At 42.9% G+C, this 16,570-nt stretch overlaps 1 protein-coding gene across 1 annotated transcript; it reads right to left on the bottom strand.

The window, feature by feature from the left end:
* Positions 1 to 168: 168 nt before the first annotated feature.
* On the bottom strand, positions 169 to 16,430 carry PRKRA (protein activator of interferon induced protein kinase EIF2AK2; the record flags this gene model as incomplete). Its single annotated transcript, XM_083496933.1, is given in 9 exon segments — positions 169 to 4,583; positions 5,832 to 6,006; positions 6,962 to 7,059; positions 8,437 to 8,554; positions 9,663 to 9,741; positions 11,731 to 11,812; positions 14,502 to 14,671; positions 16,044 to 16,220; positions 16,222 to 16,430. Coding segments are annotated over 9 exon segments (1,266 nt in total). The 3' UTR covers positions 169 to 4,425.
* Positions 16,431 to 16,570: the final 140 nt, after the last annotated feature.

The following is a 16,570-nucleotide window of genomic DNA, read 5'->3' as shown; positions in this document are numbered from 1 at the left end:
CCACTTAAAAGAGGGAAATTTTGTGTGCCACTCACTAGAGCTGGGCTTTTGATGTGGGGGATGGGAAGGGGCACAAACCTACTTTTGCTTTTTCTACAGAAAGCTCCACTTCACTACAAAATAAGAAAACGTAGTTGCTCAATAACTGGGCTACGGATACTGAAAAGCTTAAGTTAAATCACACATTTTTATTCACACTCACCATTGTCTGTACAAACAGCAGGGAGCACGGCAGGTTATGCTTCCCTGGTACATTTACCCATGTTACATACAAGCAGTGGAAAAACAAATGTATATATGCTGTGTATGTGACAATTTTTGATACCAATACCTTAAAAACATGAGGTAAAAGTGGTTGTCAGGTCCTTGGATGTGAAGAGAACTACCTGCATATTTAACGTTGCTACAGTCATTATAGATAATAAGCATTAGAGTATAACTAGCTACTTTGTATCTGGTATTGCTCAGGATTTCTAAGAAGAAGACCCAAAAACCCCAATGGTTAAAATCCGCATTTTTGAAAGGTTCTGTATGTTATCTTGATTCCAAACGGCATCTGGTTGGTATCAAGAGATGAAAACCTGCTCCTTGATCTCAGGAAACATCGTGCAAAATTTGGTTACAATGGTAAGAGGTGTCCAAATGCATAGCAAACAACTTTCCAAACTGAACAGCAGAAGTTAGCAGAATCACATGATAGGCTTCAATTTGTTCCACAACTTTTGATAGGACAGTTTAAATTGCATTTCTATACACTCTTCCCCTGCAAGGCCCATTCATAGCTGTTGAGACTTGTGTCCGATTTGCACATACATAGGGTTGTTGTTCTTAATATTTAAATGAGTATGGTTTTGTAACTTTCAGCACATTTTTGTTTACTGTTTATACTGCAGGTACCTAAATACTCTTGGCAGAAATTAGCTGTTTGCAACTCAACAAAGCTTTTGAACTGCAGTTTATGAAATCAATAGGATTTCTTTGGGATGTGATATATCTGACTTGTGGTGTTTTTTTAATTTGAGGGGGGCGGAAAATATTTTCAAAAGCAGATGAAACTAATCTTGGCAAAAATTGTGATGGTATTTTCTCTCTTGGACCCCCCCCCCCCCCGGATGATCTGTGATCCGTATTCCCTCTTTCACCCCTAGGCCTAGAGGTGAAAAATTATTATTTTATAGAGCTATCACAGATTTCAATTTAGGCATTATCTTAGTTGTCTCTGCAAGACTAAAGAATGGCAAGAAACTTTGAATGAATGTTTCTTGTCTCAACTAAGGCCAAATATTCAATTTACCTGTATATGAGTATGGGTAAGTATTAAAATGCATATATGTGACTGAAGGTCAAGTTTTATTTTGTTGATTTCCACCAGCTAAATGATGCCAGGAAAAGTCCCCAGGAGCATGAAAATGAACTACAGTGGTACCTCAAGTTACAAATGCCTCAGGTTACAAAAGCTTCAGGTTACAAACTCCACTAACCTGGAAGAGTTACCTCAAGTTGAGAACTTTGCCCCAGGATGAGGATGGAAATCGTGTCAGCAGTGCAGCGGCAGCAAGAGGCCCCATTAGCGAAAGCATGCCTCTAGTTAAGAACAGTTTCAGGTTAAGAACAGACCTCGGAATGAATTAAGTTCGTAACTGGAGGTACCACTGTACTATGCACTTAATACTTTGAGGCAATATTTGAGCAGAAATAGCCAAAAATGAGATCTTCAAATAAGAGTATGTTGTCTGTCAGAAAGGTATGTGTGCTATTCCTTACAAAGAAGTACCATATTTTTCTGTGTATAAGACTAGTTTTTAAACCAAGAATCGGGTCTAAAATTGGGACTCGTCTTATACATGGGTAGTGCTGAGGGGTGTTTTCTTAATTTGGAGTCCCCAAAATTAGGGGGCGTCTTACACATGTGGGCATCTTATACACCGAAAAATACGGTAATTCTGTAAGTATAGGAAATTTATCAAAAGTCTAGCCTTTTTCAAACCAGTGCTACTTTACTCCCACAGCACCTTATTGCATATTGAATGAATACTGGTTCACATAGATAACTGACAGGGTTGCCATACTCCCCAAAGTGAAAATCCAGACAAGTTTTTTCTCTCTCTCAAAGTTGTTGAGCTTTTTGTGAACATCTCCCCCCAAAATCTAAGCTTTTAACTTCCGTTGCCATATGTCCACGTTTTCTGGACATTTTACCCATTTGCCAAAAATCCACCAAGGCGCCATTTTCCTGCCCAATTCCCAGATGTATGGCAGCCCTAGTAACTGAGCCACCGCTGGCTCTTCCCTAGTAAAGCAGTGCAGGCTCTAACACAAATCGTGATGTGCTGAATACCGATTATGTGACATCAGAGCTGGGCACTCTGTGCTAATATCCAATAATGGAATTCTTCCCTCTCAAAAAGAGCTGGTGCAGGCATGTGGCAGCTAGCATTATCGACATGTAACTGCACCCACAATGATCAACATGAATAGCCAGTGTAATGTGGGACACAGGAACTCTTGGAAGACAATAGTGACTGCTTGCATGAGCAGAACTCATTTTCAGTTTATAATAATAGTCAATGCAATCTTTCAATTGCCATGTCTTGGGCAACAGCTGTACCAGCTCTTCCTTTTGAGAGCAAAGATCTCACGTGCTGGACCTCTCCAGGCTTAGAGGCCTTGGGTGTTCCTGCACATGCATTCACATCACCATGGGAACTATTCTTAGCAGGAAGATTCAGAGACTGCACAGCTGTTACAGTCCCTATAAAACACCCAGGGCCTCCTTTTCTCCAGTTGTTTCAATGAGGTCTGAAGGCCTCTTGGGAGGCTCAATCAGCCTGCAGAGGGAAGGAACTGTTCCACTTGAATCAAGCAGGTCACCTTGAATTCAATAGCAGCTTCAGCTCAGTGAGACACCTACACTCCAGAACCAACCTTAGGAAAATTGCAGACTGTCTAGTAGAGCAGGCTGAACATGACCATCACAATTACACTGTCTTTCCCACGAGAACAATGTGCATATAGGCTTTTGTGTTCAAATCCACTAGTGCATGGTTAACTTTATGTGCAAAATGTGTATTAACTGCTAGCAGGCCATTGTGATCACCTCTAGAAAAGATGCTCTGTCTTAATTTGCTATGACCAATTTACATAGCCAGCCTCTGCCTCTGCCTCTCCTCTAAATATACAGAATACATGCCTTAAGATTAACATAAAAACCTATTACTTGAATTATTCTTTAAAAGAATTTATTAAAGAATGACCGATTCTTATAGTTACCTTACGAAAAAGGGCAGTGATGTTAAGAGAGTCATTATTTCTGTAAAAATTCAATCTTCAAACCATAGGTTTAAAAAGGCCACAGTTCACACAATGAGAGAAAAATTCACACACAGGAAAATGGATAATATCCCATGGCCATAACATAAAGCTTTTCAAAGCACTGGAACATTTCAGATACTTTGGTTTTAAGATCCCATATACACAGGTATTCACAAAGGAGCCTGTAAGCTTCAGTATATATGTAGTGCAGGCTCAAAGCTACTTTGTGATACTAAAACTTAGTACAGTAAAGACAACAGTGCTACAATTCTGTGCCAAACTCCACCCCTAATTCGACAACCAGGAAAAAAATGGAAGTTATTGTATTCGGAACAAATCATGAAGATGAACCATTTCTGTCACACATATTTCATTGTTGTTGTTTAGTCATGTCCAACTCTTTGTGACCCCATGGACCAGAGCACACCTGGCATTCTAAAACTTCTCTCCCCCCCCCTCCCCCGGTTGGATTTTGTGTCATGAAATGAAGCATAAATGAGTCATGCAGTGTTAAACAGAAATCAACATATAGGGATGGTTTGGAGGGAAAGGAGCATGTTGAGATTGCAAGCCCTGTTCCTGACCACAGGAAGCCATTTTCTAACGATCAAGGTAGATCTCATTCTAAACGGGATTGCCAACAAAAAATGGTAGCCACGCTTCTAGTTCCTCCCCCCTCCCCGTTACACCCACTAGAACTTACCTCATGTCATGACATCATAGATTCCTCTTTTCTCACTGCAATGTCATGTCATAAGTTTTTCTGAACCAGAATATAGAGCAAATGGGAGGAATTGGACATGTGGCTGCAATTTGAGGGGCAGCTGCTCATTTAGAGCAACGTTTGCTTTGGGCTTTGGCTCCAAGGATTCTCATTCATCAGATTCTGGAAAGGTGAATTCTGTATCTCATTCCACACCTGCGGCTGTGGTGGTATCAGGACTTCCAGATAAATAACATACTTGCGGTGATTGATTGTTTCATTATAATGCATAATTGTATACAGGTGCGTGGATTTTGTGATGTGACTTTTAAAAAAACACAGCTCCAATGATCTGGAAACTGTTCGGCTTGGATGGATACGTCCTTAAATATTTCCCTTTTGCTTGAATCTTATTTCTGTCCAGCCATGATCTTTAAATATTGTAGTGCATTGTGAGCAGCATCATTGTGGGCATTGCCCCAGGAGATTCCAGTCCCGTGACAAACTGTGATTGGATTAGTTGACAGTTCTGCAAGACACTGGTATTGTCCATTCACACTCAGCTCCTCTGAAAGTACAAACACAGGTGCTGGTTAGTGGAATATCACGCCACTAATTTTTGAAAACACCAACTACATTAATTCTCTTTCCCCGACATTGTGAATGAAAGTACCGTACTTTTCCGTGTATAACACGCCCCCTATTTTGAGGGACTCCAATTTCAGAAAATGGCCCAAAGTTGTTGAGCTTTTGGGGGGGAGGACTGGAGTTGTTGAGCGTTTTTTGAGGGGGAATGCAGTAAATCACTAACCCGGCAGTTGCAATCGCTCACACACCTCGCTAGCAATCGCTCGCGTCTGCTACAAACCTCTGACCGATCACCAACAGCAAAAGTAGATAGCAATAACAATTGCCACAGTGGCAGCCAATCCTCCGCAGCCCTTGACGCAGCAACCAATCAAACACCCATTTCCAATAGCCAATACAAAAAAACCCCTTGCCACAGCCACCAATCACACTACAAATCGCCAATGACAATCTGCAGCTCGCGGCTGCAACCAATCATCTGTCACACATACCCACTACCAGTGTATAAAATGCCCCCACTTTTTAAACCTAATTTTTGAGTAAACAAACCTAGTCTTATACACGGAAAAGTACGGTAATCAGGATGGTGTCACATAAAAGGATATATGACTGGAATATGTAGGAAACCATCTCTCCCAACCTGCTCTGGCACGACACAAATACTCTATTACCTATACAGTCATACCTTGGACGTTGAACAGAATTTGTTCGGGAAGTCCATTCGACTTCCAAAACATTCAGAAACAAAAGCACAGCTGGATTTATGAACTACACTTTGATGCAGAATTTATTTCCAGAAACAGTTCCATCACTTGACAGCCCTAAATTCTTGTTCAGGTTCTTCGATTGTGACCCGTGGGAATTATTTTGTCAAAGCACTAACAATAAACAGCAAGTTTAGCACACATATCCCTGAAAACAGCACCGCCAGTTACATACTGCACCCTTTTAGCAAATTTAATGTTCCAAATGTTAGTGGTAAGACTGTGTGTATCTTTTAATTATTAGACAAAATGTGATGAAAATATGTTCTCTGGCTGCTGTTAGTACTAATGTTTTGCAGATAACTGTGTTCATGTTAATGCTGGAAGAAAATGGACATTTCATAATCCCGCCCCTTTTTGGTACACACTTCATTGGAAACTTGGTTCTGCCTGGCCTGTGTTGGGAAAAAAGATACTAGGAAAAGAGGATGCATCTCACCCATAGTCACCCACATGGTTCTTACCTATATTCAAGTATTTTGCATTAAAACCTTGCTCTTCTGCAAGTTCTCCAAGAAGATGAACATAATCTGTATTAGGAATACTGAGCGGACTTATTTTCAGCAAAGTAATTTTTTCTCCAGAAGAGTTCCTTAAGGTGTTCCATGTACATCCCAAATTAACACTTTGCTCTTTTCCCTGGAACAAATTAAGGGCATTTAGACTTTGCTGTGTTTTAAAACCACCATCCAACAGCTTTAAGTGCGGGCATTCCACTCCCCTTGCATATGTATTAAACAAATACCAAGCTCTCATATTACACTTTGTTCTACCCAAATATTTCCACACTTGTTAAAAACTTGATTTTAATATGGCTTCTCCAAGATTCTCTTGGTCTGTACTACAGGGGCCTATGTTTTCCATAAGCATTCTTACTTTTAACATAACTCTGAACTGTATATGTCAACAATTTCACCTACAGGGGCTACATTTTACTGCTTGTTCTACTGCAGCATTAACAAAAGCCTGAAGAGCAGAAATGAAGCAGCTGAGGCTGTTTCCATTCCTGTATAAACTCGCTGTTAAATACAAGCCGCCTGAAGGAAGGCACATCCATCAGTGTGAAGCAGATTTGATTTGAATTCAGCATTTGATAGTGAGCTGATAGCTGGGATTTCTTAGAAGACATATATACGCTTAACTCCCAAGAGTTAAATGATATAGAAATTGGTATTCTTCCAGCTTCTGGAGGAGAGAGAGAGGCAATGGAAGATGTACATTTTTTGTGCATTTGAAAATATCTTAGATTTTAGAAACAGCTGTGTAGCTCAACGAACGCCTGTTTGCTCTGAACTAGGTTCCATGCAGTTCAATTGAACTCGCTTCCTAAGCTGCATCCTTAGGCTATTAAGTCAAACAAGACAGACAGACAGACAGAAAGTCAGTAGGGGAGAAGACAGAGATCTTGTAGCCTAGATGAAGAACATGGAAGATAACAGGTGAACCATCAGGGCAAGGGTGGGGGGAGTCTAGCTTGCCTGTGTATATTTACTATAGCGCCTTAGTATGAGCTGGACAATTAATGAAAACGAATGATTGCATTGTTAGGTTTGAATAGCTAAGCAGTTGCTATAAACGTAAATGGATTACTTACTAAAGAAATAGTGATATTGTCTCCAGAAAAATTACGGAATTTATCGAGTAGTTTCTCAGCGGCGTTTCGCTTTGCTAATTTTTTAGAAGTCCCAATCCCTTTGTAAGAAAACAAAAGCAAGAAGGATTAAAATACAGTGGTGCCTCGCAAGACAAAAATAATCCGTTCCGCGAGTCTCTTCGTCTAGCGGTTTTTTCGTCTTGCGAAGCAACCCTATTAGCGGATTAGCGCTATTAGCGGTTTAGCGGATTAGCGCTATTAGCGGTTTAGCAGCTATTAAAGGCTTAGCGTCTAAAAGGCTATTAGCGGCTTAGAAAAAGGGGGGGGAGCGGAAAAAAATCAGAACACTCGCAAGACGTTTTCGTCTTGCGAAGCAAGCCCATAGGGAAATTCGTCTTGCAAAGCAGCTCAAAAACGGAAAACCCTTTCGTCTAGCGGGTTTTCCGTCTTGCGAGGCATTCGTCTTGCGGGGCACCACTGTAAGCAGAGAAACCCAGATTAAGAGACATTCATGCTGGAAAACCGAAACTAGACTGTGAGTCACAGACTACACATCCATCAACTCAGCCATGCTTTTGAAACTCCCGTTTTGTTCTGATAGTTCCACCTGTTAAGTTTACATCTGCTAATTATTAACTTGGGATCTCCCCCCCCCCCAGCCATGGGCAAGTGTGAGTTTCTGCATCACAACAGAAGAACCCTGAGAGGGCACAGAGGTGAGAGGGTAGAAAGAGAAGGGGATACTGAAAGCGGACCTGACTGCAGGGCCAAATTTGAGCCAGGCTTACTAGCGCTCAAGTTTGTCCACAAAATGTTTTGATGGAGGAGGGACAGAAAGAGGATTTTTTTGCCCCAAGCGGCTTCTATTAATTAAAAATCTTCCCCAAATGGGTGCAGTGCCTACCTACATACAGATGCCCACAGGCGGTTCCTTCCCCCTCCCAGACCTTGTTTAGCCTGACTAAGCAGCAACAGAGGGCAGAATGGAGAATACAGAAGGCATGCAGAGTCTTCTGCCACCTGTGCTCGTACAGGTACATGTATTGGGGTAGGTGAGAAAACAATAACTTGTTTAGCCCTATGGGAATTTCTATCATTAGACTGTTGGTGCTCCAGTAGTAATCCAAAACCAGGGCACATTGGGAGCAGGTGCACTGATGTTTATTTGGGGGGGGGGGGCAGAGTGGCAGAAAGAAAAAAGCACCCCCTCCATCCACCCTGCCAGCACACTTTGGATTTGGTGGCCCCTCCACCTTAGACGCCCCCACAAGTAGGAATGCTCTGCTAAGGCACTTATTTTGACTTTCAAGTTATAAAGTCCTCAGGGCAGCTTGCAAGAGAGAATTATTTAAGATACAATTTTTTAAAATGATCAAAAATAGAAACATTAGTGGGATTTCTTTGGATAATGAATCCTCTGCTTAAATTCAGGTTTTGCAACGTTTTGTGCCGAGGAGAAAAAAATAAGCACATACCTGTTTCTACAAATGTTTCTATTCTGCAAGTCATTGTAAACTCTCTCTTATGGAGTGGCCCTGTCTCCTGTGCCAGTGAGTACTCAGGAAGTCTCCAACCCTTCTGAATAGCTAGCTCCTAGGGAAGAAGGGAAACAACAGGTAACAGGACAATTTCTTTTTTATCTAGCCTTAAAGCAGCCACATGTCTATTTAGAACAGGTTTATTTATTGTGATTACTTCAGTGTTAACTTGGAAAGCAAAACTCTGATGTATTTTGCTTTACACTGCATGTATCCTTCTACATCTTAATCCAGGACAGAGCTGAGGGAACTTCCAAGATCAGCGCGTTTCACTGTGCCAGAGCAGAAGCCCAATGAAAGCATTCTATTTCAGTGGTGTGAGAGTAAGTCTTGCTTTCATTGGTCACTACTCTGCCCAAAGAAAAGCTTTCCATCTTATATATATCATCACAGTGATGAGCTGTGAGCTTTGCACACAGTGTGGATGAGAAAACCTGACAAACCAACCAATCCTTTCTTTTCTCTTCACCGCCCATTCTGTAATCACTATGCTTTGCTTTTCGTTGCTTACTCTACATTCTTTCCTGAGGGTATAGGAACTGTCTTCTCCTTCCTCGGCTCAGCTACCTGCTTCTGACTGCCTGTGCCGCTTTCTGTCATCAGAAAATAAGAAGGAAACAAAGATGATGCTACATACATAAGGATCTAAATATAATTTGTAACTTAGTGTAGAACGACTCTGACCTCTAAAAAACCAAAAGGTATATAAAGGACCGCCTCTTTCCATATGAAACTACCCAGACCCCGGTATCATCTTCTGAGGCCCTTCTTCGTGTGCCCCCTCCATGAGAGGTGTGGAGGATGGCAACATGAGAACGGGGCCTTTTCTGCAGTGGCTCCCCGTCTGTGGAATGCTCTCCCCAGGGCAGTTCACCTGGTGCCTTCATTATACACCTTTAGGCGCCAGGCAAAAACGTTCCTTCCTTTGGTTGATCTTATGGACATCCAACACCCTTTTAGAATGTGGCTTTTTTTTGGGGGGGGGTTATTGGGTTACTGCTTTCGGTTTGATTTTATATGTTGTGTACTGCCCTGAGACCTCCGGGTATAGGGTGGTATATAAGCTGAAATAATAATAATAATAAATAATAATATATTTTTTTAAAAAAATAAAGACAAAGAACTTCTGAATATGGTACATTTTAAATGTCATTGCAACTCACCTGCAATGATCCAATAGGATTGGACTGATTTGGTGCTTGATCGAGATGTTCAGGGATTAAGTGGTCTGGCATAGAAATGCTAAAAGAAACATAGTTAACTTGAAAACTGGGAGTTTCAGCCATCATTTCGCTAACAAATCAGGAATCAGTCCTAAGCACATTCTACATTTTAATATGAGACTGCCTCATTAAGACTACCTCTACAAGATGTTTAAAGTAAAGAAAGCTGACATGCTTTTCTATGTTGAGTTGTGTCTATGTTTGCATACGTGGAGGATTTTGTTCCCCACAGGCAGTTTCCTGTGCTTCCTTCCCAGGCTGCTTTTTAAGTTCAAGGGTCTGGATCCAGGAAAAAGCAGGCAGAATTCCACTGGCAAGAAGGAGCTTTTCACCGCTCCTCCCCAGACATAAGTCTCATGTGCTCTCAAAAATTGCCATTGAGGGATGAGGGAACCCTCCAGAACAGCATGGGACAGGGCATGGATGGGCCGTGCTGTGGGGTGGGGAAATCAGAAGAATTTGGCAGGGACGCCTCGTGCAATCAGAAGTGCCTTTGTACTCATGCAAGGCACTTTGAAGCCAAGCCTAGCAGTTTCAAAAGCAGCATGGAAGCGATTGACATCTACTGTAACCACAGTTACCTGAATATTTCATTTTGCCAAAATTTGTCATGGAATAAGGCAGGAAACTACAAAACCGATCTTCTTCAAGAAAACACTATGATTCTATAAATAAGGCCAGAAGGAAGGGATAGCTCAGTTGGTAGAGCACAAGACTCTTAAATCTCAGGGCTGTGGGTTCGAGCCCCACATTGCACAAAAGATTCCTGAATTGTAGGGGGTTGGACTAGATGATCGTGATCCCTTCCAACTCTATGATTCTATGATCTATGAAGACCTTTGTTAAAGATTTAACAGTATTGTTGATACTGCTCTAACCTGAATGTGGCTTTGACTTTGTTGTTGTTTAGTCGCTTAGCTTTGTCCGACTCTTTGTGACCCCATGGACCAGAGCATGCCAGGCTTTGACTTATATTTATATTAATAATTACAGTGGACCCTCTACTTATGTACCGCTCTGGATACCTAACTTTTGGGTTATTAATGTGGCAAACCTGGAAGTGTGTACTTCGGGGTCTTGGTGCGCGTGCATGCGCACAAGCGCTCTGCGCACGAAAACGCTCAATAGCGCCACGCACATGTGCAGAATCGGCAACTCTGACTATGAACTTTTTGCGTTGCGGACGGACCCCCAGAACAAGTTTAATTCTTATCCGGAGGGTCCACTGTACTGATCTGTTTTATTAAAATATTCATAGATTGTCTTTTGGCGATAAGGCTGTTCTACGTTTCGTTATATTTTCCCATAGCTTACATTAACTGAATTTTGAAGCTGTTAGCAGCCTGGTGCTTCCCTAGGGAAGGAAAAGCATGATACATGCTATAAATTAAACAAAAATAAAAAAGTAAGATTGAAAGGTCAAATGAAAAAGTAGCAAAAAAATTATTCTATTTATTTATTAACTTTTTCTCCCACCTTTCTTCTCAAAGGAGCTCAGGACAACAATTGACTATCTTTTTGTACTGATAACATTTACAAGTTTGTACACATGAGACTAACAAAGATTGAAAACAGGTCTGACTTATGATACCACAGCTTGTTAAATAAAGAAACAGAAAACCTTTCATACTCTTACAGAGTCATAACTAACTTACAGTTACATGAAAGGCGACAGAAATTGTGACACAATATGCTAAAAACTGCCATTTTATCACTTCCACAAAAATACAAGAAAAGAGGTTTTCAGGAAATGAACAACAATGTAACAGCATTGTTAAAATACTACTTTACCACGTGGATATTAAACAGTGAAGTAACCATCCATCTTAGATGCGGTCACATAATTTGGCCCCATTTCCCACTGCTTTTTTATAAACCTATCTCCAAATCAAGTATGTTAAGCATCATAGCCTTCATTTTTAAAATATTTCTAAAGCTCTCTTCCAAAATTTTCCAGCAGGTCCCATTCGGCAATAATACTATGTCACAATGATCAAAACCAACTCACCAAATATTTGAATTGCCTTTCAAAATGTTCAGGGCAGCTTCTGCAGCTTTGTGCTTTGCAATTTTCTTGCTCGGACCCTCTCCTGAATTAATGAAGACAAAAATATTTGAGTGTTCTGAACAGTAAGCTATGAAAATCTAGCAGTCTGAATGTTTTGTTCTGAAATATCCATTTTCTGTTTCATAACATGAAGAGTGTACAGACCTGTTTGGACACTTTTTCCCGAAAGGCAAGATGGCCTGTTTTACTGTATCTTGCCAGTGGAAGCAAGCACAATGGGAGGGGGGGGGATGTGGCTTGTTTCTAAATGGTGATGATGATAATTTATTATTTATACCCCGCCTATCTGGCTGGGTTTCCCCAGCTACTCTGGGCAGCTCCCAAGAGAATATTAAAAACACGATAAAAGATCAAACATTAAAAACCTCCTGAAACAGGGCTGCTTTCAGATATCTTCTAAGTCAGAGAATTGTTTATTTCCTTGGCATCTGATAGGAGGGCATTCTACAAGGTGGGTGCCACTACCGAGAAGGCCCTATATAATATTTTGCCACTCCCATTCTAAAGACATCACTAACATCAGAAGTAGCGCTGAATATTTTTTGAAAAATTGCATCTTTAAGATAGTGGTTGGGCAACTAATTCCTATTCATCTGCTTATGCTGGTAAGTTCTCAAAATGCAAGGGTATATATAAAAAACACATCTGAAGGGGAGATGCAGAGTTTTAAGAAGGAAGAGGGCCTGCAGCAGGCAGTTTCCTCCCAGCAGCAGAGACTAATCATTGCTACCGTCAGAACTGTACTAACTATGGAAGCTGCGCAGAGGCAGAGAAAATATGGTATGTTTGGCTTGGAGAAAAGATGATTAAGAGGCAATACAATAGCTATATTCAAATATCCCAAAGGCCTGTCACAAAAATTATGGGCCAAATTTATATTCTGATGCTCCAGTGGCCAGGATCTCAATTATTGTGTTCAAATGACTACAAAAGGTATTTAGACCAGTGGTTCCCAAACACGCTTGCTAGAGTGAGGTGGGACACTCATTAAGTGAGCTTGTGGGGCCTAATCCAAACACTATCCTCATTCTACTGGCCACAATAAATGCAAACTTCCTTGTGTGGCACAAGATCAGTTTGCATGTCATGCATAATCCCTCAGTGCTAGGAACAGTGCCAAAGATCAGAGAAATTACCGTATTTTTCGTTCTATAACATGCACCCAACCATAACACACACGTAGTTTTTAGAGGAGGAAAACAAGAAAATATTCTAAACGAAACAGTGGATGTATGATTTTTGTGGTTCATGCTGTGGCCACAGACATGTGATCTGACAGTGAGTTTAGAGTAGCCCAATGCAAAAATCCTGAGGATCCATGTGGATCCATGCTTTGTAACCACGTTTTTGCACCACTGCGGCCCCAGGCAACAGTGAGTGCGTGATTTTTTTTGGTGCAAGATGTAGCCATGGACATGCTATGTGATCTGATGGTGAATTTGGGGTGACCCAGTGCAAAAATCCTGAGAATCCATGTGGATCCGTGCTTTGTAACCACGTTTTAAGTGGGCAGGGAAGGAAAAGCACTCAAGGGACAAGGAGAAGGATGCTGCTAATAATGCAGAAGAGGGGTTTAAGGGGAGAAGAAGCATGCGTGGGATGGGTGGAGAAGGATACTGCTAATAATGAAGAGGGGTATAAGGGGAGAAGGCTCCTCTCCTCTCCCACTTTGCTCCTTTAAAGCAAGCAGGCTCTGCTTTTCTCCCTCCACCCCGCTCATCCCTGGCTTAGCGAGCTGAAAAACTTTGCTGCTGTTTAGCGAGCTGAGTGGGGAGGAGAGAGGGACAGAGAGCCTGCTTGCTTTAAAGGAACCAACCGGACAGGAGCCACTTACACTCATGAGCGAAGGAAGGGGAGCCATGGATCCTCTGCTCACGACTGCAGCAGATCCCCCCCCCCCGCCACCCGTAGGCATTCCCTCCATAACACGCACAGACATTTCCCCTTACTTTCTAGGAGGAAAAAAGTGAGTGTTATGGTGCAAAAAATACGGTACATCGCATTAGTTACGCTTTAAAAAAGGCGGCAACCGTTTTGCTCAGGGGTTCGATTCCTGGCCCCCACATGCGTCAGCGGCGCTTGCATAAGCCCACCCTGCCCCTGTTCTGTGCTCTTGGTGTTCGCACATCAATTGGATGTGCGCAAAATGGTTACTGCCTGTATGGTGTCTGTGTTTGGGTGGACATGATGGGGGTCGAAGAATACGATCAAGGGATAATGTGCTGTGCAATTAGATGCAGGGGAGGGAAGAGTAAGTTGTAGGGTTAGAAATGGGGGGAAATTAATTGGGCTTCTAAGGTCACAAGAGTCGGTAGAAGCTAGGATGAAGGTAGGAAAGATGGGTTCTAGGCCTAGGTTGAAGGACAACAAAAGGATGAAGGACATTATGCTCTCCCTTTACCCATACTGGTACCCAACACACTAGCTTAGAAACAGAGGGAGTATAAAACTAAATAGAAGAAACATTTTAAACACACATTGCATGCAATTAAGAAGTTAGACATGAATTCAGAGCAGGCCCAAGACTTTTTGGCTACCCCCTCCCCCCACCACCTGCAAGGGAAGAAGGGGCAAGTGAAGATCTACATCAAGAACAAAGTGGGGAATAAAGATCTACATCAGGATCTGCTGCCCCTGCTGCCTGAGGCAGTTGCCACACCTTGCCTCATGGATGGCCGGGCCCTGCATGAATCCTATCAAAATGTACAAACCTGTTGCAGTTATGTCACCCATTGTGACTTTATAGGTGAAGACTGGCATATGCACTTGCCCCTCAGCTTTTTCAAAGTCATATACAGGATTGAGATTAGCCTTTGTGCCATATTCATGTAACATCTGAATTGGTGTTTTCCCCGGTTTGGATGTAATGATTTCCTCCAAGCTGTTTACAAAGTAGAATAAAAATTGTATGAATATTTGAGAAGGAAGGAAATCACATGCAGTGTGTTAAAATATTGCTTTTGAAAATATGCTGTATCTTTCATTTATGAAACTCAGAGGTACAAGCTGGAGATAATGAAGCCTGCTTCTGTGTTGCATTCATGATAATGAGTAACCTGTGGACAGTTATAAGGAAATGTTACCAGACATGTGATACTCCATGCTTTGGATATTGCACTAGAGCGGGGAGAAGACGAAGTGTAAGCGACTAGCACTTCTTCCACAAAACAGGCTATGCACAGAACCAGTTGTCAGATTATATTATTGGTCTCTCCACATGCCTTGGAGAATGCTATTTTCTTAATTTCAGTTTCTTTTCCTTTAGCAGATCTAAAGAAACATAAAACTTACACTTTCATTTTCCTCATTCTCAAATTTGGTGTGCTGAAATGTTGAAGATTTGTGAGAGAAGATCGCCCATCTCAATGCAATCATTTTGTATAAAATGTAGGTTAGCCCACCGCCCAACAACAACATGGCTCTAATCTAAATGCCACTCCCCACTCTCCTGTTTTAGCTTTCCACATAAAAATAAAGAAATGGGAGATCTGATCGGAGACCAGCAATGCCTTATCTACTCCAGTTCTGAGCTACTCCTTCCCCTCCACTGTGCACTGTCACCTATAAATATTGCAGGCCTTTGTAGCCTACATACAAGAGCAAATTTAAAAATGTGTACAAATTCAACAGATGACGGGCAGATTCTGCTCTAGGACTGAGTGGGGTTTTTTTTAAGATAATACTTACACACACACACAAACGGGTTTACTTCCAGGTAACTGAGGGTAGCATCTGCTTCTCTCTTTTACACTTACACACACACACACACACACACACGGGTTTACTTCCAGGTAACTGAGGGTAGCATCTGCTTCTCTCTTTTACACACACACACACACACACACACACACGGGTTTACTTCCAGATAACTGAGTGTAGCATCTGCTTCTCTCTTTTACACACACACACACACACACACACGGGTTTACTTCCAGGTAACTGAGTGCAGCATCTGTTTCTGTTTCTCTCACACACGGGTTTGCTTCCAGGTAACTGGGTGCAGCCTCACACACGCTCGCGCCATTCACACTGCCTGCTGCGGTGCGCGCGCGGGTGCTTCTGACCCCTCCCCCCCCCCACGTTCCAACCCGAATCCACGCGCACGCGGGCGCCGTTTCCCGCTGGCGACGGTTGCTCCCGCACGCCTCCTTACCGAGCGCCGTGCGCGCGGGCGGCGGTAACCCAGAATGCTCCCCGCCCGCCCCACCCGCCATATAGAAAGCCCCTTACCCACCCCACCCCTCGCGCGTCACCTGACGGTTTTCAGTTTCTCCACCACCACCGGGGAGTTCCGCTGCTCCGTGCCCGCCAGCCCCCCTTCTTGGCTTAAGATAGCCGGGCAAGGGGCAGGCTGAGGCAGAGCCATGCTGCTCGCCGCCGCCGCCGCCTCCATCTCTTCCTGGCCGGGAAGCATCCCTTTAGCACGGCCCCTTCTCGCGTGTCACGTGTGGTTCCGGGGGCCAGTTTGAGGGGAGGAGCCGCCCGAGAGGCTGCAAGCGGCGCAGAGGCGAGAGAGCGGCTCGCTTCAGTGGGTCTGTGTGAGAGAGAAAGAGGGGCGCTGAGGCGGCGGACGGGACCCCCAAGGAGGCCTGGAAATGGCCCCGCCGATGCGCGGGCGCTTTAGTTGTCACAGTGAACATGTTCTAGCTCAGGGGGTCCGTGGGAAAAAAATCAACCCTTTGCTTCCTGTTAACATACCCTCCAACATTTCTCCTATGGAAATAGGGACGTCCTGTTGTTATAGGGGAGGGGGGAACTGCTCCCTTTTCCCTATGGGGTA

Source organism: Podarcis liolepis, assembly GCF_965112155.1.
Source record: "Podarcis liolepis genome assembly, chromosome: 1".
Classification (NCBI taxonomy): Eukaryota; Metazoa; Chordata; class Lepidosauria; order Squamata; family Lacertidae; genus Podarcis; species Podarcis liolepis.
Note: the sequence above shows the minus strand (reverse complement) of the source record. Positions and strands in the feature narration are given on the sequence as shown.